General features: G+C 51.8%; 1 protein-coding gene and 1 long non-coding RNA gene across 6 annotated transcripts in view; one reads left to right on the top strand and one right to left on the bottom strand.

Annotated features, from left to right (window-relative positions):
* Window positions 1-103: 103 nt before the first annotated feature.
* LOC123805723 lies at window positions 104-22,694 on the top strand. The gene is made up of 3 exons (XR_006783358.1): window positions 104-332; window positions 20,703-20,812; window positions 20,911-22,694. It is a non-coding gene; the product is annotated as an uncharacterized LOC123805723 (long non-coding RNA).
* Window positions 4,601-22,909, bottom strand: part of CSNK2A2 (casein kinase 2 alpha 2) — a 39,617-nt gene continuing 21,308 nt past the window's right edge. Inside the window, exons 6-13 of one of the 5 annotated variants that reach the window (XR_006783357.1) lie at window positions 17,778-17,861; window positions 16,891-17,001; window positions 16,563-16,664; window positions 15,946-16,046; window positions 15,031-15,179; window positions 13,507-13,600; window positions 8,036-9,297; window positions 7,439-7,865 (exon numbers count right to left, since the gene is read on the bottom strand). Coding sequence is in view for 4 of the 5 variants with exons in the window: in XM_045818422.1 (XP_045674378.1) it covers window positions 13,524-13,600; window positions 15,031-15,179; window positions 15,946-16,046; window positions 16,563-16,664; window positions 16,891-17,001; window positions 17,778-17,861 (624 nt within the window). In the remaining variant the exon portion in view is untranslated. Of the gene's footprint in view, window positions 5,502-7,438; window positions 9,298-13,019; window positions 13,601-15,030; window positions 15,180-15,945; window positions 16,047-16,562; window positions 16,665-16,890; window positions 17,002-17,777; window positions 17,862-22,909 lie in introns of those variants that run through there. The other 4 variants (XM_045818422.1, XM_045818420.1, XM_045818421.1 and 1 more) reach the window with 4 other exon arrangements.

The raw sequence follows: 22,909 nt of genomic DNA, 5'->3' as shown, positions 1-22,909 counted from the left end.
CCCACTTAAGCCCGCCCCGTGAGAGCGCGAAGCCCAATCCTGTCACGGCGATTACGGACTTCCTGTCTCCTCCGTTCTTAAACCCTGCCTTAGTTCCGCCTCCTCGTGAAAAAGGACTCCGTTGCCAAGGAACTATTTTTCTCCATCGTCGTTTCAGAGCTGCTTTTGGAAGCGGAAGGAGATAGAGGATTTAGAATGTGTTGTATACACCTGCGTATTGTCAGCGCCTGCGTGTTGTCATGGGAACCTGGCGGGGGCGGAGGTCTGGGGGCCTGAGGACCAGGCCACGCCCCCTGAGGGAAGAGGAGGAGTTACAAGCGCCAAGAGTGGAGGTAGGTTGCTAAGCAAGTGCCTACCTGGAATCCTGCGGATGGCAAATGTGCTTGCTCGTTGGCTGAGTACAAGGTAAGGTTAAAGCAGCTAACCTGTACTGAGCGCCAGCTGTGCTAAGCGCCTTATATACATCTTTGCTTTAAGTATTAACAGGGTCGTTCTGAATACACCACTGCATCAACTTGTGGGATGCAGTCAAAGGAACACTCTGAGGAAAATGTATTGCCTTAAATACATTATTAGCGAACAAAAAAGCTTGAACACTCAGCTAAAAGCAGAAATTGATAAACTAAACAAAAATGGTATTTCATGTGCGGAAGAAATCCGAACCGCTGGAGACCATTCACTGAGCACCTACCTATACATGGTGCTCCATGCCCTGGCCTGTGCTGGGTGTTGTGGCTGACGGAACAGCAGTTTGCAGCTAACTTCGCTCTGATAACAGCTAATAATAGCTAACATCTGTTGAACACTTATGTGTCAGGCACTATGCTAAGAGTATTAGCCTTTATTAAGTCATTTAATCCTCATAGCAACCCCGTGAACAACTGAACCAGAATTTCCAGACATGGGGGTAGGGGAGGAAATATGGGTTGCATTATAACAGAAAGTCAAAACATTTTATATAAACTTATTTTTTAATGATTTCTGGGGAGTCTTTAGGGCAGTGAACAATTTATCCCTTGATGTTATTAAATTTTTCTTAAAAGATTTTATTTATTTATTTTTAGACAGAGGGGAAGGGAGGGAGAAAGGGAGGGAGAGAAACATCAGTGTGTGGTTGCCTCTCATGCACCCCCTACTGGGGACCTGGCCTGCAACCCAGGCATGTGCCGTGACTGGGAATTGAACCAGTGACGCCTTGGTTCGCAGGCCTTAGCTCAATCCACTGAGCCACACCAGACTAGGCTGATGTTATTACATTTTTCAAAATAGCCTACAGGGAAACACATTTATTATACATTAGATTGTCATGTGCACTAAGTCTATCACAGGATTTTTTATTCTGTTCCCTTGAACACTGATAACACCAAATGCTGGCAAGGTTGTGGCACAACGGGAACTTTCATTCACTGCTGGTGGGAATGCAAAGTGATACAGCTACTTTAAAAGACAGTTTGGAGATTTTTAAGAAACTAAACATACGTTTACCATAAGATCCAACAATCCCACTCCTTGATATTTACCTGAAGGAGTTGACATTTACAGCATCTTTATTTATAATTGCCCGAATCTGGAAGCAACCAAGATGTCCTTCAAGAGGTGAATAGATAAACTGGTACGTGCAGACAATGGAATATTATTTAGTGCTCAAAAGAAATGAACTATGAAGCCGTGAAAAGACACAGAGGAAACTGAAATGCATACTATTGAGTGAAAGAAGCCAATCTGAAAAGGTTATACACCGTCTCGTTCCAACCATATGACACTCGGGAAAAGGCAAAGCTATGGAGACGATGAAAAGATAGTGCTTGCCAGGGGTGTGGTGGGGGTGGGCGGAGAGGAATGGGAAGAGCACAGAGGACTTTTGGGGCAATGAAAATAATTTTGTAGTACCCCCCACACACCAACTACTTGTCCCTCATACTCTGCTTTATTCTTTTTTGTGACACTTAACACTACTTGATAGTCTATATAGTAACTTATTGTCTATCTCCCTGCATTTGATTTTGAGTTCCAGAGAGAATTTAGTCTGTCTTGCTTGTAGGTATATTTCCAGTGCCCAAAACACATGCCTGAAAAAAAAAATGGGAATGTAGTCAGTATGTGCTGAATCTGTGGATTGGAGTCACGGCCCTGGGGTTCTTGGTCACTGCAGGCCCAGCACGGGTTCCATCTCTCATGGCCTCAGCACTCCCATGCGGACAATAAAGATCTTCTGCTTGGAAGGGCCCGCCTACCCCATTTGCCTGCTCACATCTCTCATTAACCGTGGAAATGGTTAGATGTTCAAATGCAGACACCGTGAGCATGTGTGGACTTAAGTGCCCTGGACAGCCTATCCATGAGCAAGCTGAGGGAGGCAACGGGAGTGCTCGCTTCTCCTAACTACTCATCCGCAGTGAGTGTCCACACAAACCATGGGGTTCGAGATGCATTGCGATCAGAGCCTTGGCTACAGGAAAGATGATCTGATCGAAGGTTTGGAGAATACGAATTAGTGTTTAGCAAATATGTTTTGCTTCTATTGTAGACTTGATTTTGGCATGCCTCTCCCAGATGCCGTGTCTCCTATGCATGTACAGCACCCAGCACAGTACTAGCTTCGTAACAGGCACTGACTGAATGAATGAATGAATGAATGGACTAGAGCCAAATGGTCCCCTCTGACATTGACCTTCATTTCAAAGGTAACATAGAATGAATTAACCTAAAACTACAGATGTCACTCACAGAAACACATTGAACACTGTACTTCAAGGTTCTTTTCATCAACATAAAGGTGTTTATGTTGGTAAGAAGAACCTTGCTAATAAGTTACTTCCTTCAATGATTATACAATTAGAAAGGGGTAGATGAGTCCATTTTAAAAAGTAATACATTAAAAAAAGAGCAGAATCTATTAAGGCAATAAAACTACAGTTTGGGCAATAGGTTCAGCCGTTCAGCTGTTACAAATTAGGCCATTAAAAGTTGCAGAAAAGGGCCATGGCCCATGTGGCTCAGTTGGTTGGGCATTATCCTGTGAGGCAAAGGGTCGCTGGTTCGGTTCCTGGTTGAGGCACATGCCTGGGTTGCTGGTTCAGTCCCACATCAGGGCACATACGAGAGGCAACCAATCAGTGCTTCTCTCCATTTCTCCCTCCCTTCCACTCTCTAAAAATAGATAACTAAAAATTGTAGAAAAAATAAAGTAATTGCTTGAAGTGCATAAGGGTGGTCTTGAGAATCCCATGACTCAAAGAAGGGGCTTCGTTTGGTGACCAGAAGTGTGGGTAGAACCATCCCTGGGCAACCAGTCTGGCGCCCACAATCTCTGACCAGGAGCAAATCCCAGCCCTGCGTTTAGACTGAGCGTCGCCTTGGTCGGGTGTCAAAACACACACAGAGATTATAGCAAGTACATGAAAACCCCATCAGTAATCCACGCTAAATGAGAAATAAGTTTCTGATTATTGTGACATTTTGTTTGTTACTTAGGATACTTGACATATTTAAGATAACTTAATGTATTAGAGAATCTGATACTTTCAAATGCTGCAAGGAATTTGAAATTAGTTCTGTGGTTTTTAATTCAAAGATGTCTGAGAAAATTTAATTAAGTTTGTAAACAATAAATGTTTAAACTCTTTTATTTATTACATCTCTGTGTTTAAGACTTAGATATATTAGTGTTTGAATGATTGGGAAGCTTTCATCAGATTTTTGGTCTTTCATGTTAGCTATTGAAAGTGTGTGTGCAAACCAAACAGATGAAGTATGTGGGTGACTCTGAAACGTCTAAGAAACCTAGACTGTGGGTGAGCAATGTTTATGGTTTAACCTGTTAAGTTTTTAATTAATTCAGCATTGATTGAAGATTAAGTGTCCATATTTATATACAAAACCAACTAGTTTGTAGTTATAACAAGATTTGTAAGTTGATTTTAACGACACAAGACAAATGAGATTTTAAATGTAGAGCTTTAATAACCGAGATATTATTTAAAACACCAAGAACCGTAAGAACCCTTCCCGGCGCAGAGCCTTGGTCAGAGGCTGACACCCCATGGGCAGCGTCTGTTCGTGTCTGTCCGCCCGGAACCTCAAGCATGCCAGGCCTTGGGGAGACCCAGGCGCACCGTGAGGCCGAGTTTACCCTCCCCCACGCCTTGCTGGTGGGGACGGGGAGGAACGGCAGTGCCCGGGCGGTCAGTCGGCAGGAGGAGGACCGCCAAGTCCAGGGGTTCTATCCAAAGACCGTCCGCCCGGACAACATCAAGTAGAACAGCCAGTGGTGGGCAGATGAAGCTCCTTTCACTCTGAGAGTGGAGTTCAAATGGGGCTCTGTTGGGCTCTGGCGCATTATTGTTATCTTTAAAACTGATTTTTAAACACACACAGTAAAATGCACTTTTTGGTGTACAGTCTTGACAAAGGCACCAAACCATAACCGTGGCCACATTCAGGACACAGAGCAGCTCCGTCGCCCCGCCCCCAAATTCTCCCGTGCCGCCCCTCCGCAGTCAGACCCCGCCCCCAACCCCCCCTGCACCCCAGTAATCACGGATCTCTCCTCCCTGCTGCACACGCTTTTGCCTTCCAGAGGTCAACACAGATGGAATCGGTCAGTGGGTAGCATTTTGAGCCTGGCTCCTTGGCACAAGGCGTTTAAGATGGGCATTAGTTTAACAGTTGGGGGGACAGTCCACGACGCCCCCGCCCCCACGCCTCAGACACGCCGGGCTCACGCGTTCCGCCTCTCAGCGCCCTCTGGCCGGCCCTCCGCAGGCTGGGTTCTGAGGACTTCCCCACAGCGCTTCAGGCATCATAAAAAGAAGCCTTTTTTTATACTTAAGATAACTTTTTTTCCTGTAATTTTGAAAAGATCTTTAGAATTTGCTTTTAAAATTGATTTTGTGCTTGTCTGTGACTTCACTCATCATCACGAGAAAACTATTTCAGAAAACAAATACTGAACCTAACCAATAACTTAATGGAGTTTGCAGGATTGGAAGAGACACTTAATGACATTTATTTTTGTTTTGCAACTCTCTTATGTGAGAGCCTACACCTTTTTTCCCAGATCTCAAACATCTCTGCAGGCCCCGGGGACGTCCCGGGCCCCAAGTGCCTGGCAGAGCCCCACAAAATCCCCATGACTAAAGGCATCACGGTTCCAGCCTACACCAGCGAGAGAAAGGAAGAGAAGACTGTTTTCTCTGAGTCGTAACAATTTCCTCTCTAAAAAAGATCCTATGGCACAGATAAAACTTTCTGAGTTTTTCTCACAAATATACAGTGTAAAACGATGTACGTGCACATTCGTTTCTCGCAGCAATACTGGTGACGGGACTGATGGGAGCCTGCCAACAAGGGACCGCTTCCCCCGTGGGCCGTCGCGTCACGGAACACTGCGCAGGCGTGAAAACGAGTGAGGTAGAGCCGTCCGTGCTAACACAGTAAGATTTCCACCATTGAGTGAAAACAGAAGTTGCAGAAAGAGAATGTAGAGTCTGATTACATTTCTGCAAAAAGAGAAGTCATTGCAGTTTAGAAATGCCAGTAAATGTGCAGTAAACAAATCAGAAAGTATATACCAAACTTAACCGTGGTTACTTCCACAGGAGGAAAGAGTTTCTGTATGTGTGGGTATGTACTTGGGGGGAAGGCTTTCATTAGTTACTTTGGTGTAATGTGACGTTTTACCATGAACCTAATTCCTTCGGTAATCAAGAAAATTCAGTATTACTTTAAACAACTCAAACACAAGCAGGATTACTAGAAGATGTGACTTGATGTTCTGAATTTCCAAGCACATTGTGGATAAGCATTAGACTGGTCTTGGGTTCAAAGGTTTCTTGTCCCTTTCTCTCAAGGCGAAAGCCACATTAAGAAACAAAAAAGCAAACAAAAACCTCCTCTCTCCAGTTCTTTCTACAACCACTCTCCCATCGAGCAATAATCATCCACAAAAAAAACAAGAATATTTTGGCCGAGAGGTTTCTGGGAAACAAGACTTTCACACTGAGAAAATGGCCTTGACCGAGAAGGGAAACTGGAAGACGAAGCTGGAGTTCAAGTTCCGCACGGCTTCTCAAGAACTCGCAGGCACACCACCGCGTAACCGCGCCGAAGAAACCCTTCCTGTCCGAAGGCCCACGAACACCGGCGGGTCAACGTGGCGATGAAATGCTCTGTTGATATATACATGCACGCACGAAGCACCGCGTCACAGGAGTTTCAGGGACATGCTCGTATGAGGTATCAGGATGCTGTCGCAGAGATCTGGGAGACTGACAGAAATCTGCAGAACCGTGAGCCAGAAAGGGCCTCGTGAGAGAGGCCACTGGAGGGCTCCCGGCCGGGGATGGAGCTGGAGAGCAGCACGTCCCCCCATCCGGCGCCCTGCTGGCCTTCCGCAGTCTGCTGGCGGTGGGCCTGCGGGCCCTCCCTGGCTGCTGTCCAGGGGTTTGGGCTGCCACACCTAAGGAACTGCCTGGACGTGACAGAAGCTGATCCAAGGGACACTGTGACGCCATGGTGGCCGAGGGGCCTCTTTGCTTTCCCCCACAACTGCTTCAAAAGTGAATGTCCACACCTGGACGGCCAGTCACCTGTTCTGGACAAGCAGCAGAGAAGATAGGAGGAAGTTGTGCAGATCACATGGCTTTGGTGGAGACCCAGTGGGGGCCCGTCCAGCTGTCTGGGCGTGGGGTCTGCCTGTGGCTCCTGCTCTCTAAGGCAGCGGGAGGATGCGGCCACCACTCCACACAAGGCCGGGCAGCCACCAGGTTGTCACTGCTCTTCCTTCCCTGTGGCACAGCTGTCCGAGGAGCGGAGGACTGAGGGAGCCAGGGAAGGCTCATTGGTAGAACAGGTTGAAGCTGTTCACTTAACAAATACAGCCAGCGCTTCCATTCCACCCTTTCTACACGATCAGAAGCTGCCCTCCGGTCTGGACCCGAGGCCCCAGAGCCCTGCCCGGCAGCAGGACGGCAGACTCAACCATCCTCCCCGTGAAGACGCTGTTTCTAGAAGGGGGCTTGGGGAGAGGGGCAGGATTGGGAGTTGGAACGAACATGGAGGCCGGAGCAAAGGGGAAGGAAAGGGGCCAAGGCACCTTCCCGAGTCACTGCAAGTGACCTTCACCTACCACCTCGGCCACTAGGCACTCGCCAGCTTTGGGAGGACGGATCAAGGGCAGACGAACATGTGTTCAAGGCAAAGCCTGGCTTTCCTGCTCACAGCCTCCTCCAATCAACAGCCCCTCGCCCGGGATGAGCTCACCGTCCCCCTTCAACTCCTTGCCTCGTGAAGAGCACCCTTGAGACCTGCCCACCTCACCTCCTCAACTTCCCGTCCCTGGCTAGACCCTGCCACGGAAGCTCGTCTGGTTCACTTGGCTGCCTGTGGCCATGGGTCTCGGTTAATGGCCCCTTCCATACTGAAAAGTCTCCATACATTTCTTTTAAAACCTTTTATTCAATAATATATACTTTTAAAATTATAATATGTCACTGCCCATCATGCCATATACGCCCCCGTCCCCCCTGTGGAGCCTGTGGTCTGCGGGGAAGCAGGTGGCCGCAGGACGCCAAGGGGCGCGGGGGAGCAACAGTAGCCAACAGCCATTCTGCATACCCTTCACATTTCCCATGCTGTCTGGGTCAGGAGGAAGTCAACAGGAAGCCAAAGGCGTGTGCGCCTTTTACGCTCGGAAGTGAGGTTTGATACACGGTGGTGGGCTGCCCCGCAGCCGGTCTAGTTCGTGCTTGCCAAGCCTGCCACCGTGTTGTGTCTGCTCACGGAACGTGCTCTCCCTACACACGTTCAGACGTTTGATTGGTTCTTGTTCTGCTTATGGAAAAGTGAGAGGAACCGCCACAGACCTGGGGAAAGAGACGGGAGGAGGGGAAAGATGGCGTTAATCAACGGGACCGGGTGCGAGGACAGGCCTCCTGCTCCTGAACAGGCTGGGAACACTGTGCAAGCGTGACTTCCCCACGCCGTTGGTGGAGCATGTAGTCAGAACCACGGCATTCTGGGCTTCGACTCATACCCTTTTCACACTTCCTCTTCTGATCACCACTAACAGTCTCCGCGGGCCTTCTGCGAGAGCCGGGGGAACGTTCTGGGCACCACGTGGGCAACCAAGCCTCTTCCCCGCCTCTCGGGTCCAGGACGCCGGCCGTTCTGTGCACACCAGGCTCCACGTTCCGCGGTGCACTGTCAGACCTGGTCCCGTGGACCAAGGACAGCGTGGGGCTAACTAGACGACTGTCTTGTACACAGGAAAAGGGCCAGATCCACTTTTGAAAAGCAAAAAGGGAACCAGTTCATTCGCAGGAATGGGCAAAAGTGGGTTGCCCACGTGGAAAAAGACAAGCAGGTTGCGGTTCTTACAGCAGCTGTTACTCAAGGGACTGTCTCGGGGCGCAGGGCACTCACAGCGGGAAGCCTACTTTTGCCCACCCGTGTTTTTTCTCTCTCCTGGGAGCGGCTGTCTGGCACAGCCTGAAAACTGTTCCTCCTTCCCTGCCCGACAGAGTGGAGCGGGTGCCGAGACGCCGACAGCAGAGTTCTGGCAGCGGAGTCTCAGGACGGTAGCAATGAACCAAGGGGAAGGGCGGGCCATGCACCCGGGAGGCCGCCACACACAACGTTACTCCGTGAGCGCTCGCTTAGGGCAAGGGAGGGGCCAGAGGCCGCGTGGTGTGCAAGGCAGAAATGCCTGTTTGCCTTTGAACACGTTGGAAACTGACCTCCAAGCATCCAACTCCAGAGAGGGGTCAGTTGGGGAGGAGGAGGAGGAACATTAATCTGACACCACCATCTGCCCAACAGCACGTGCCCACTCCTGCTGCAGAGAACAGGGTGGGGACAGACTTCCCTAAACGCAGAACACCGCCACGAACGTTCAAGTAGTTCAAGTCGTGGTGCGGAACAGGTCCGTCCCGAGCAGGCGTCTGGAGGAAAGCAAGGACCGAGAAACGCCCGCCAGCTCTCCTGCTGTCTTCCGGCCAAGGCGATGCACTGGGTCCACCACACACACCTTTGCAGTTCGAGGTTTATCCCTTCTCTCCCCCAAGGGACAGGCAACACGAGTGTAAGGTCCTCCTGGCCGTAGCGTGTCACCCTTTCGGGACGGCTGGTGATGAGGCACCTTTTTATTTGTGCAAACAGGAGTTAACATGGCATCTCTCTTCCCCCTAAGGGCAGCAGCAGGGGAGTCGCAGCTCAGCCATCCAGGGGCACAGAGGCGGCCACTTGACCCTGGAGTAGTCATTTGTAAAGGGTCACCAACCGGCCAATGCTGCTTTTCTGAAAACAGAAGAAAACTCGGTTCCACGGTTCTTGAGAATTTGGGTTTCTGTCCCAACTCTTAGTGACCATTTACAGCAAGAAAAGCCAGCAAGTGAAAAACGGTTAATTTATTGATTCAATGCAAGTTAAAAAAAAACAATCCTCAATACATGTAGTTCAGGATTAAGTATCACATTTGTAGCACATTGTTGAGTCTCTCCACAAAAGTGCGCCCCACCCGCATAACCCCACCCACGCTCCCCCTGCCTCCGCAATACTTGCACGGGGTCATTCTCATCAACACACCCACTGGCCCAGCAGCACATCACTGGTTTTCTTAGCGGTTTCCCCGCCACCTCCCCTCCCCCATGCCTACCCTGGGGTTAAGTTTTTAAAGGCAGGGCATTCGGTCTTAGATTTAAAAGCTCACGGACAAACTTTGGCTTCTTGTGTGCTCAGGTGGACCCTGGTTTTGCTTTTGAAAGGGTTTATATTTCAATGACCTTGACTTTGATCCATTATTACCCACTCCATTTGTGAGAGGGAAGTCTGCTTTTTCCTGTGGGTGTTCACACAGTAACACAGGTTTCTGAACAAATCATTTAATTTGAACTGGCATAAAAGGGAACTACTGATGGAACTGTTAGATCTACTTCGATGCATATATAAAAATTCCTCCAATTGTTGCTTGTGTCCCAGAGTAACTTTTCTTCCATCCTCAACAGCGCAGCACCGGGAGAACCTAAGTCATTTCCCTGAGTCCTGAGCAGGCCCAGACCGAGCCCCACGGCCAGCTGCCAGCTCTGTCCGGGGCTCGGCGTCTGCCTCGAGAGCACCCACGGGAACCAATCCAGGGGGCCGTGCCCACCTCAGGGCGCACTCCAGAACACGACCACTGTGCCCCCTAGGGTTTTCTCTCCACGGGACGTCGTGTTCCCTCATCAAGATCTCCTGTTCGACTGTCTTTTTGGTTCCCTTTTTCAAGAGCCCTCTACCTGGGCCTCTCCCCCAGGCCCCCAGGACTACAAGTTCTGATGTCTCCTCTGACTAATCAGTCTGAGGACCTTCCTTCTCTGTGAGGGAATACACTTGCTTTGAGCCTGGTGAGGACCCATTTGCTACCAAGGTCTGTTAGGAGACCTGGAGGGACCGATGTGCCTGGCGCCCCGCACAACCAGCACCCCGCTGGCTGGTAAGAAAGCCCATGGGCGCTTGGTCTGTTCTACGTTTGATGGCGTCCCCTGCCCAGCCAGCACCCCCGCCCCTCCGTGGAGACGAGACAGGAGCAGGCCAGCTGATTCGATCCAGGGGAGAGTCAACCGCAGGTAAACCACGGGTGAAAGTGACAGCAGCTCCGCTCTCACCGCAGGACCCCTCCGCCGGAGCCAGTCCCTGCAGTTACCCTGCTCGCTGTGGTCGACAGACTGCGCCCCACCACCTGTGCCTTGCCCAGGGCCCTGCTGTCCCCACCACCCCAGGTCTGCGTCCCGAAACGCAGGCAGTCCCTGAGATGACAGCACAATGCTACCCTGTTCCCATCCTTTTGCTTTTCTTTAGGAAAGAGGAAGTCCCTATCATAGGCACTTCTGACCTGTTGTAAGGTAATGAAGCAAACGAGCATCTAATGAGAATTACTGAGATGAATTTAATATGCTAACTGAAAAAGGTATTGGATGGGTCAACCTGCCATAGCTTAGTCTAAATATTAGACATACACAATCTCTCTCTCTCTCTCTCTCTCACACACACACACACACACACACCCAACCATCACCTCTCATTCCTGGAACTCTCCCAGACCATCTCCTAACCCAGGCAAAGGCTCTAAAATCTTAAGGGAGCTAGGTCCGTCTGGACATAAAATAGTGTTGGAGACAGGTAAAGGAGAAAAGGTTTGGACTGGCCTCACTTCAGTTTGGGGAAAAAGCCACCTACAGTTACAGCCAGCCAGCAAGCCGGGCATCAACACCTTCTTGGAAAGGAGTGTTTTCAGCTCAGTGTTGCTGTACGTCTAAGGCATGGAGGGAGGGGAGTGCGCAGGGGTGGGGGAGTAAACTGTGCGGAAAAGGAGGCGTGACCCCCATGTCGGGGCTGTAGTTCCAGAACCCTCGGTCAGGCAGGGAGCTGCCGACACCCGCTGAATCAGACCACAGCGGGGAGAGGCGCAAGGACACCACCCGGCTCTTCTCCAGATGCTTCTATTGCCCCTGAGGACCCAGGGGGAAGAACGGGGTCACTACTTCACCAAGTCCGGTCCTGACAGGCAAATTAAAGGTGTGGGAGGAGGGCACGGGGCCAAAGGAGATGAGAGTGGGGGCAGGACAGACACACAGCGGCCCATTCTCCTTGCTATTGACCAACAGTCGGTGTCGCCTCGAAGGGCACGTTAGAAGGCTCTGACAATCCAAAACACTGAGTCTACTGCCCGACACGGCTTCAGCCAAGAGCTCGTGACTTGTCTTTCTCAGGTAGAACAAATGTATACATTCACATACAGTGTGCAATGCAGGCAGGCAGTATCAGTGTGAGAACCGTAACAGACTGCATTTCCTGGCTTTGGGATCTTACTTTTACTTTTTAATCTGTAGGGTCAACTCTGTAATAAGAGTTTCATTTGTATTTTAAGTTCCCACCAACCAAATGACAAAAATAGAATCTGCATTTAGAGATAGGACCTGCTACCAATACCAATATGATTTTATTGGAATATGGAATGTAAACAGATGTTTTCAAATAAACAATCTAACCTTATAAAAACGTATGGCATTATTAAATAGTTAATAAAGAAACCCTAAATGTGACGTGGTGGCAGACGCCTCCAGCTCTAGCCTAGGAGTGGAAGTTCCCGCAGCTGCGGTGTGGCTCCGCAGCCGGGGCGAGGGGGCTGCTCGCAAACCATGTTGGTGACAAGTGCCCCAAATGAAATTAGCCCTATTTTTTACTCTTTAAAACAAACTCTAGCTTCCTTTGCTACCGTGAAGGCTAGCGCAATGGATCGCACACGATGCCTGCTCCAGCAGCTCCACCTCCCCCGAACCCACCGCATGGTGCTCGCCTCCGCTGCCCGGGCTATGGCGTGGCTGTGCCCGCACGCCAGCCCGGCACGCAACACGGACTTATCACACTCATGTGTTACCCATCAGAGCTTGAAAATGCAGATTACCCTGATTACAGTGGGAAGTTATTTCTCGTGGGGACAAAAAAAAAAAAAAAAAAGGCAAAAAGAGAGTGGAGATGGGGAAGTATGTTTTTTTTCAGTGACGAGGTCATTCCTGAATAAATTCTCATAGAACCCTTTCTCCCTTTCCCTCCCCGACCTGCCTAAAGACTGACCTTCCAGCTTTAGTATGGACATGAACAAAAAAAGTCTTTGCTTCAGAGAGATGCATTAAAATAGGTGCAACAAAGGGATGTGCTGGGGACATGGTGAAGTTTCCTTACACGGCTGCAAAAAGCTACACAAAAAAATAGCCACAAGGTTTGTTTTATGGTTAGGCAAAATAACAAAGGTTACGGTGAGCTCCAAGTTATGCACGTAGCATCACTTTTGATGAGACGGATGGACCTGTTCACGGCATCAGAAGATGTAAAGTGACGTCTGCTGACATCAAAAGGGACTCGGGAGTGACTGCAGTTCGCTCCCAAATGAATGCACTTAGAAGGAAACTGCAGGCATGAGGTACATTTCCTAGAGAGCTCATGTCATAAAAAAATACATAAAACATGAATTTGTAGAAGAGTTTAAAAAAAATACTGTCACTGTTTAATATCTCCTTTTCGTAGATGAGGCTGGTGTGTCGGTACAGACTGACTGCTGACGTGTGGCTAACACGGGGCCTGAATCCCACCCGGGAAACCCAGCCCCCAGGGCGAGAGACAGGAAGTCAGAGGGTCAGAGCGTGGTGACCGAGCAGGCTACCTCAACAGTGGTCTCCCGTTAAATAAAGGTGACTGTACAGCAACTCCGAGTCTCCCGCTCCCGCGCCTTCCCCGGGGGGAGGCCCCTCAGATCCTGAACTATGTGCATCGTCTCGCTCGCTGCCAGAGCGGCAGCTCCCTGCAGACTGTTACTGGGGAGTTTCTTTCTTTTTTGACAGACTTTTAGGCCTTTACTCTTCTTTGCGTTTAGAAGGAATGACTAGAATTTCTTTTTATCACACTGCAGTTTTCCTTCAAGATTTGGGTTTGGTTGGTTGGTTTTATTGGCAAGCATCAATGCCGCATTACCCGTCGCTTTCCAGTCTTCACCGGGCCGCCGTGAGACCACTGGAAAGTACAGCATTATCTGCGCAGGGCTGGGACTGCTCCTTCACCACGGGGTCTGCAAGACAACGGGGCGGGGTCAGCGGGGCGGGGTCAGCGGAGCGGCCGGTCGGCGTGGGCGAGAGCATCACGCCGAACCCAATCCCTCCCGGTGAGACAGAGAGACACGCTGCGGGAGAGCCAGGGCCAGGAAGGCGAGCGAAGTCACGGACACTGGAAACCGGTCATGGAACCGCTCCTGCACCTCCTCCGAGGGCAAGTTCAACGACTGAGGCTCACGGAAAAGAGCGGCACAGGCACACTCACTTCCCACTGCCCCAGATTTCTCCTGGCTTTCTTACGCGTGATTTCCCTCGGAGACTGACATCATAGCCCACCCCCACTTTCTTCAAAGTGTGTGAATGAGCACCTCAGAGAAAGGGCTGAGCAAGAAGAGCCATTAGAAGGCCTGGCCATTTTGAGCAACGGTAGCTAAGAAAGCTTTTAAATAGAAACATGATCTGTGCTCCGAAAAGCAGAAAGATCACGAATTGTATACTGCAGACACCAGTGGTCTTCACTCAGTCTGACGCAAAGGGCGGGAGGGCTGCCGTGCCAGCAGTCAGAAGGAGGACGCCCAGGCGGCACGGGTCTGCCGTCTGGGACACCGGAGGCGAGACGTCCGCCTGGGCTGCACACTAACGCTTCGGGCCAGCAGGTCCAAGACTAGGGCGCGAAGCCACCTTCAGGCAACGTTCGGTTGGTCTCCAGGGGTGGGGGACGGGGAGAAGGCAAGTGAGCATGTTGGTCAAGCAACAGACAGGCTGGAAGTTCTCCCTTCGATCCCGACGGCGCGCTGAGGCGAGTGCCGTAACTCCCTTGTTCTCAGTCTCCCGACTGGGCCACGCCATCACCCTGATCTGACGACGGGAGTGGGAGACATGCTTCATTGGGGGGGGGGGGGGGGGCACTGAGTGCACTCGCAACAAGAAGCAACCACGTGCCGGGATTTCCGCACGCCCTCTGAAGGGAGGCCACGAGGCCGGTACTTCAGACAGAATTCTGGTGCGGTCTTTTCATGCTGGCTTTCCTTTCCTTAACTCCTTGTTCGTTCGTTGAACTTGTTCCCTTCGTTAAAATTATACTATTGGTTACGTTATTTTCAACTAATTACCTGCCTTCCACAGAGGGCGAGAAACTTTTCATTAGGTTTCCACATAAGTGTATAAATTTGGAAACAGATTTCAGATACTTGTGATCTATCACCCGGGGCCCCCAGGAAGGGTCGAGAAGACCACACGCGGGGAGCCAGAGCGGCGAACCAGCAACACCCCTGGGGCTCAGGAGGCAGGCCCTCCAGCCGTCTCAACGGTCTGGAGCTAACGAGGCCGGACTCCACCGGCATTCCGTCCACAGAAATGCCCGGGATTCTCCCGCCTGACCCCCAAGATGAAGGGTGGGAGACTCCCCTTCCGCCCCCGCGGCGCCGAGAGGTGGCCAGACACTCACAAAAGTACGGGTGCTCCATGGCCTCTTTGGCGGTCAGCCGCTGTTGATGGTCGTATCGCAGCAGTTTGTCCAGAAGGTCTAGGGCCTCAGGGCTGACGAGGTGTCTGTTCTCACTGTGGATGAAGTTTTCCCAGCGTTTCCGTGAATGTCTGAGAAGGAAAGGAAAGCATTAGCGTCCTGAGATTAAATTCAACAGGAATCCTCACCCAGTGGGACTAAAACCAACAACGTATTAGAACACCGCACTGAGATTACAAGCCCATTAAATCTCACTCTTGCTGCGACCCACCCCGCCCCCCAGCCACGATCAGTGTCCCCAAACAGAACAGCATTCGGTGACCAGCAAGTAGAATCAATTAAAACCCGTCCATCTGAGTTGGGTGTGAAAGTTTCAGACGGTCTCCAGTCAGTTCTAGGTGAGGCGCGGAGGTGACCGAGTGACTGTCGTCACTCAGCAGCTGCTGGCTGTGAGGCGTGGGGCTTCACGAAATGCTGTCAAGTGCTGTCTGAAAACTTTCAACACCACACTTGCTTTTCAACACTCTCTCTGAAAATACACTTCAAAATTTGCTGTCTTACAGAAAATCCATTACACCGAACAGGAAGAAATTGTCTCTAATTATTCAAAGAATACGTTTCCTAAGATTTCCCATTAAAATAAGCATCTGCTATCACAGAAAGCTTTTTTCTGCAACATTATAATTTTGTCTTACATTTTATCTCTTAGAAGTAAAATTAGTAGAAGGCACAGGTAAACAATGCCCAAATATCTCAAAATTAGTTAAGAAACATACATGGGAAAAAGAAGGCCATTTCTATTTTGATGCAATTAGAAAGAAGAAGAGCTTTAAAAGCGGTTTTGGCTAACCTCCCCACTTCCGCAGTGGGGCAAGCACCCCGCCCCCCAACACTCACTGTCCCAGGATGTCGTTGAAGTGCGGGTCGAGGTCTATGTGGTACTTCTTCAGATACCCGTACAGCTCGTCCGTGCCCAGGACCTTGGCGATGCGAACAAGCTGCAACACAGAGTACACTGACCAAATGGCTGAGCACAGAACTCACGGCACGCCTGCGCAGACGCCGGGACGAGGCATTAGAAGCTCCCCGTTACCGAGTCTCCGGGGACCCGATGCAGACGCAGGCCTGCGGCAGACGGGCAGCAGACCCAAGGGCACGAAGTTCACGAGGGCAGATCCCCACATGGCCTTTAAAATGATCACCCAACTCACGACAATCATCTTCCAGAAGCTGAGGACTGTGAGGACATCACAGGCTAACCACTGAAGTCTAGTTTACTAGACAAGAGGTGCCCGACTTCACAGGCTCGCTTTGCAGCGGGGCACACGGTGGCGGCGCCCGTCTCTGGGGACCCGCTGACAACAGCCGAGCCGGGGCGGCTCTCCCCGAGAAGAAAAGCTTGCGTGCAGGCACTGAATGCCACTCAGTGGCTCAGGGTCGGCGCCCCTCGAGGGACGCGACGACGTCCTCGGCACGCTCCCCCCAGCGGGTAAGAGCCGGACGGGGCCGCTCACCTGGTCGTAGTTGTCCTGGCCGTGGAAGAAGGGCTCCTTCCGGAAGATCATGCTCGCCAGCATGCAGCCCAGGCTCCACATGTCCAAGCTGTAGTCGTACATCTGCGGGAGGAAGGGCAACCAGTCAGCCGGGGGCTGCACTTCCCTGAGGGGAGAGGGGAGGCAGCCGAGGCGAGTCTGAAGTTGCCGTTCCGAGGTGGAATAAGGACTGAATTCCGAACGCACCCCAATGGGCCAAGCGAACACCAGGAGCAGGGGAGCCCGGGAGAGCCGAGGAGGAGCCCCAAGGGGACGTGAACGAGTGTGGGGCACCCCGGGGCCGGCTCACCTGGTAGTCCACCAGCAGCTCGGGCCCCTTGAAGTAGCGGGAGGCCACGCGGACGTTGTACTCCTGCGCAGGGTGGTAGAACTCGGCGAGGCCCCAGTCTATCAGCCGCAGCTGCAGGCACGACAGAGACCAGGCGTGTGAAAGGACCGCTTCCACACGCCTGTGCCGCCACAGGACAGGGCCACACCACACCAGATGGGTATTATTCGGCCACATACAAAAGGACAGCAAGGGCACTGGCTAAAAAGTTATACATTCTGCAACTGCGTAAGAGGTTATTTCTACTGTAGAGCAGAGGACTCAGGATCTTATTTGCTTTTTCTTTTTTAAAATTTAAAGCATCCTGGCTTATTCTCTTGAGATCCATAGAGCTTGAGCTTTTTCGGGCTCTGTCCCACTTACAGGTGTTCCTCGCCCCCTCGTTAACAGCCTCATCGTAAGCTGCAGTCACCCCGGACGGGGCGAGGACACGTGCCCCACTCCGCAGGGAGCACCGCTCGGCTCCTCATGAATCTACTCCTGGCTGACTCATTTCCTCGCCCGTCAGGGACAGCCAGAACTGGACATTGAGAACAGGAGGGACCCAAGTACCCTTTGAAGGCCAGGCAGACGGGCCTGTGGGGTCACTAAGCAGGAGAAACCATCGGCTGCGGTCTCTTTCTTGAGGCCTTCCCGAACACCATGAGCACGACACACAAGTGCCTGCAGTTGGGCCCGGCCGGTCGCCCACCCTCCTCGCGTACTACGCCCACACCAGGCAGAAGCCGACAGAGGCCAGGGAGGTGACAGTATCACGGTTGGACCAGGAGAGCCGCATGGATCTGCAGCGGCCACCTCGGTCCTGCCCGCACGTCGGCCCCGTCCTCACTGCCTGGCTGTGGTGGTACCTTTTTCTGCTGGTGGTCGATCATGACATTGTGAGGTTTCACATCCCTGTGCATGATGCCCTTGCTGTGGCAGTAATCCAGAGCCTGTCAGACGAGAAAGCACAGGGAGCAGTGAGCAAACCCTCTGCCGCCCGCCCCCCGGGCAATCATGTTCTTGCTCGTGACAGCCTGACGTGGACCCAGTCCCCCAAGGGGCAGCCCAGGGTCTGAAACGGGAGGAGGCGCGCTGCCAAAGGCACCCCTGCTCCCCGCACACGGCGGGGCGGCTGGTGGGTGGGAACTATGGAGGGGCCGTCACGGCCACGGCGGAGGTTTTTTAAGAAGGGTTAACGACACACCCTTTGGCACGCCTCCCCTCCTCACAGCTGGTGGCAATGTATCAGCCACCTGGATTTAGCAACATGAATCTACTGGTCGAATCGGCTATGTTTAAAACCAGATCTGGGAAGCTCACTCGAGTCACCTCTCATCGTGGTTCAAATGACATGCGAGGAGGAGTCCATGTGGACGTGAAGAATGACACCCAAATGCACCTTTCAACACGGCTTGTTTTTTAGGTAAGGGCACCACCACGTGGGTTTGCTAGACTGAGGCACATTCTAACATTAGTATTTTGCTTTAAAACAGTCTCTGAGCTGCCCTGCCCTGGCAGCTCGGTTGGTCAGTGTGGTCCCCACACTCCAGCGCTGCCAGTTCGATCGCTGGTCAGGGCACACACAAGAGGTAGCCGGGAAAGGTGTAAGTGGCTGAAGCAACAAATCACTGCTTTTCTGTGTGTGAAATCCATACATTAAAAAAATGTTTTTAAACAATCCCTGAGCCGGTGGGTCTTTAAGAATTATGATTATATTATTAATCTAAAGGAAAAAATGGCTTCCTTTAGGACAGATGATAGGCAGATACGATTCTGAAGCGTACAAGTCACTGGTTTTTTTTTTTTACTAACTTGAGAGAGCTGTGCAGCCGTCATCACTCCCCAGCTCTGGACTTTGCCGTCACCCCAAGGAGTTAGTTCCCTTAAGCTTGCCTGCACTCTAGCCCCACGCCCACCCGCCCGCTATGCCTTCTCCCTCCTCTCCCCTCCCCACCCCCGCTTCCCGACCTGCGGCTGCTGCGGACTTGCCCCTCCTGGACACGCAGGGACCGAAATGCTACATCGCGAGGCACTCTGCCTCCCCTCCCTCGGCACGGTCCCGGGTCCCGAGCCTCATCCGCGCTGCCTTTTCCTGGTTGAGCAGCGTTCCACTGAGAATGTACTAGCTGGTGAACGTCTGGGCTGTTTCCACTCTTTGGCTATTATGAATACGCTGCTTATGTTCACGTCCCAGTCTCTGAGACCACGTGTGCTTTCCTTTCTCTTGGGTCGATTCCTAAAGGTACAAGTGCTAGATGGTATGTGAGTCTACGTTAAGCTTTTTAAAAATCTGCCGAACTCCTCTCCGAAGCAGCTGCACCCTCTCACGGTCCCGCTGGCAGCGTTGGAGCGCTCCAGCTCCCCCGCCGGTAGCCCACGCCCTCCGCCGTCCACACCCTCCGCCGTCTGCCTCTCAGGCGGCGGCACCTCACCGCGGTTTTGTTTGTGTCTCCCTAACAAGCAGTCAGGTGGAAGGTCTTTTCTTTCTTGTGCTTATTCGCCACCCTATATCTTACTTGACAAATGTTGATTCAAATCTCCTACCCGTTTTTTCACGTGGGCTGTTTTTGTTCCAAATAATTAAAAAAAACAGCTCCTAAATCTCCCTTTTCTTGTACAATGTAACTTTTCATAAATTTCAATGTTAGACCTGTTGGCTTGTTTTAAAAAAGAAAAAAGCCCTTGAAACCCACGAGTCCCATAACATACTCCTTAAGCAATAACAATAGCAACCCATAATCCTATGGTACCTACTATGTGCCTGACACTGAGGGATCTTGGTGGAGATGTCCATTTGGGACAAGATCAGAGCTTCTCAGTCTCAGCACTGGTGACACTTTGGGCCAGATAACTCGTTGCTGAGGAGAGCTGTCCTGCACTCAGTAGGATATTTAGCGGAATCCCAGGCCGCTACTCACCAGATTACAGTAGCGCCCCTCCAACCTGAACCACCAAAAATAGTTCCGGACTGCCCAGCACCCTCTGGGCACAAAGCTGGCCTGACCGAGAACCACCGGACTAGACCAGCACAGGCAGTGCACTAGGCATCTTTGGTGGGAGGGCAGACATCAGCCAGAATTATCCCCAGCACCAGCCTTCCAGGAATGAGCAAAGTTGCCTTCCCCAGGCACAAAGAGTACACGTGTCTGATGCTTTTTACATGAAGGTCAACAGGCAGAACTGCCCTGACTGGTGTGGGCTGAGGGTCACCCTGCAAACTGAAAGGTCGCCAGTTGGATTCCTGTTCAGAGCACATGCCTGGGTTGTGGGCCAGGTCCCTCCCTGGGTAGGGTGTGTGAGAGGCAGCCTACTGAAGTTTCTCTTGCACAGTGTTTCTCACCCTCTCTTTCTCTCTCTCTCCCTCTCTCTCTAAAAATAAATAAAATCTTAAAAAAATAAAGGACAAGCAGAACTAAACTATGAAGTTGGAAGTGAGAATATAATCTTCAGGGGAGGGGATAGTGAACAGAGGGCACAAGAGAGCGATGCGGGGTATCGTAGCATTCCCCACCAGCCCTGCCCAGCAGAATCTCCTGCAGTGACAGAAATACTCTACATCCGCACTGTCCACACGCCGTGAGGCCTCTGGGGACTGGAAATGCAAACAGTGCAGCTACGGAACCGAATTTTCAGGCTGGTGACCTGCAGCTATACTGGACAGCACAGTTCTGTGTAGCTGTGGGTACAGGTTTCACTTCCACAAAATCCAACAACCTGTACACCTCAGATTCGTTCACTTTGTTTATGTAGGTTCTACTCCCCATCGGTTCTCTCTGTGTTTTGTTTCTCAGCAAAGCTGCAGCGGGACTCCATGGTGGCTCTGCAGCAGCGCCTCAGGAAACCGGGGCTCCTGAGGACGGAGCTCCCCGACTCGGAATCAGATCGGACTCGGTGCGCCTTGGTGAGTCGCCGAGCAGTCCCCCATGGCCTCGCCCCCCGCCTCTGCCCCCTCAGCAAGCTGAGACACTGCCTCTTCTCCACCCCTGCTCTCCCCCGCAGAGACACGCTGAGCAAGCCTTCCTCCGCGTGCTTTGCCTGGTCCTGGCCCCGATGAACTGAGACTGCAACACCTGGGGTGCGAAAACCACCTGACCACAACAAAGGCTGAACAAACTCGGGATGGGAAGGAGTTCTCTGCCAAGGTTCTCGTCAGACTCCCCGTGGCGCTGCGGACACGCTTTGAAACTCCTCGGGGAATTCTTTCAGTTTTCAAGTCGGGTCGTTAATGACCACCAAGCACAAGAGACGTCTTTTAACTCCCACCTGGGCTTCCGCGCTCACCAGCAGCAAGTGGGCCCTGACCACCCGGCTGCTGCCCCGGACGGCAGAGGGGACGCCCGTCAGACTTGAGTGCCACCTGAAGGGCCGGCCTGCGACGAATGCAGGTGGGGACGGCTCCACCTGGCCCAAGGACAACTGCGCTAGGTCCCAACCTCACCTTTGGGGTGCCAGCCTGACACGGAACCGCGACAGCTCACTTTGAAAGAATAATCCCTTGTGGGGCCGGGACTGCAGCTCACACGGGTGAACGCAGGGCGTCTCCGAAAAGCACCTCCCGGGACGGACATGGGGCCCTGCCGTTTTGGGGGATCGCTCCCCCGCCGCAGCCTTCGACTCCGTCCAGAGAGGACGGGAAGCGGGGGGAACCGAGCTCTGCCTCCTTCATCTTTCTGGTCCTACTGACGGAAGACCCTCCGACGTGCGAGCACACCTTCACTCCCACCGCCCTGGCTTTAACGGCAAGTGGTCTGCTTGCACAAGTGCCCGAGAGAAAACACACTCGCCTCACCGAGCCAGTCCTCACCGTCCCGCTCCCTAACGCTCGGCCTTGACTCCACTTGGTGTTTTGTTCCAGCAGCTATTCACAACCCAATCAAAACCCCAATCCTGGCCATTTTCTTCAGCGACCCCAAGACTCGAGTCCCTTCGACAGCCTTTCAGAAGTTCTTAATTTGAGGTTCCCACCTCCCCTAAAACTTGAAGTAATCCTGTATATTTATGTATACGTTTTTGAGGTGGTTTCATTGCTTTCATATTCATATTCATATTTTTAGTGATCTATGACACTAAAAAACTTCAGAACCATTAGTCTATTCCATTTTACAAATCTTTTTCGAGTTCTTTACCTAGATAAACTAAAAGAGACCATTTCTCCATCAATCAGTAACACTTGAACATCTCAATGTTGGGTTAGTAAGCCCCCAGAAGGTCCACCCATCACCTCTCCCTACACGTCAAGGCTAACCGACCAGGGCTAGAGGTTACGTTGTCTCATATAAAGGGATTCCAAGAGACGGCAAGGAAAGGAGAGCCACGGATGCCTGCCAAACCGGTATGCATGCCCCCCCACATGACGTCTGTGCTCAGCCCATCGAGAGGCGGGGTCTGCTTCTCCCCCTTTGAGTCTAGGCCGGGCCATGTGACCTGCTCTGGCCAACAATGAGCAAACACGGCCCAGAAGGGGCTCCAAAAGCACGTGCACACCAGGTTAGCCCTCTCTTGCGGCCGGGCACCCTGAGGCCAGCACAGGAAGCGGCCCGGCCAGCCCCTGGAGGACGAGGCCCCAGCTGTCCCAGCAGCCATCCCAGTTTTGCGAGCGAGGCCGTCCTGGCCCAGCTTAACCAACTAGTCCCAGTTAAGTGACTCCAGACCAAAAGACTCAGCCAGCTAACTGACAGAGTTATGAGAAATAATACATTATTTTTAAGAAGTTACTAAGTTGGGTGATTTGTTACACAGTACAAACTAGTTAAGTATTAATTAAGCAGCCGAAGGAAAACCCAAGGGGCAACGAGAGCGCGGAAGGGGAGGTCCTCATGTCTGGTGCATGTCCCTGGTGCCCCGGACCTGGCCCCCTTCCTCGGGGCCACTGGTACGTTTCTCCGGAAGACCCCACGGTGGAGGCCTCCCGGGAAGCAGTGCAAAAAACAAACCAAAAGCAAAAACCCTGATTGAATACTATGGGTATCAAGAAATATCCCGCTCGAGTTCTTTGTTC

Source organism: Phyllostomus hastatus, unplaced genomic scaffold (assembly GCF_019186645.2).
Source record: "Phyllostomus hastatus isolate PE091 unplaced genomic scaffold, TTU_PhHast_1.1 phas_scaffold_345, whole genome shotgun sequence".
Taxonomy (NCBI): domain Eukaryota; kingdom Metazoa; phylum Chordata; class Mammalia; order Chiroptera; family Phyllostomidae; genus Phyllostomus; species Phyllostomus hastatus.
The sequence above is the reverse complement of the archived record's forward strand: the minus strand, read 5'-3'. Positions and strand labels throughout refer to the sequence as shown.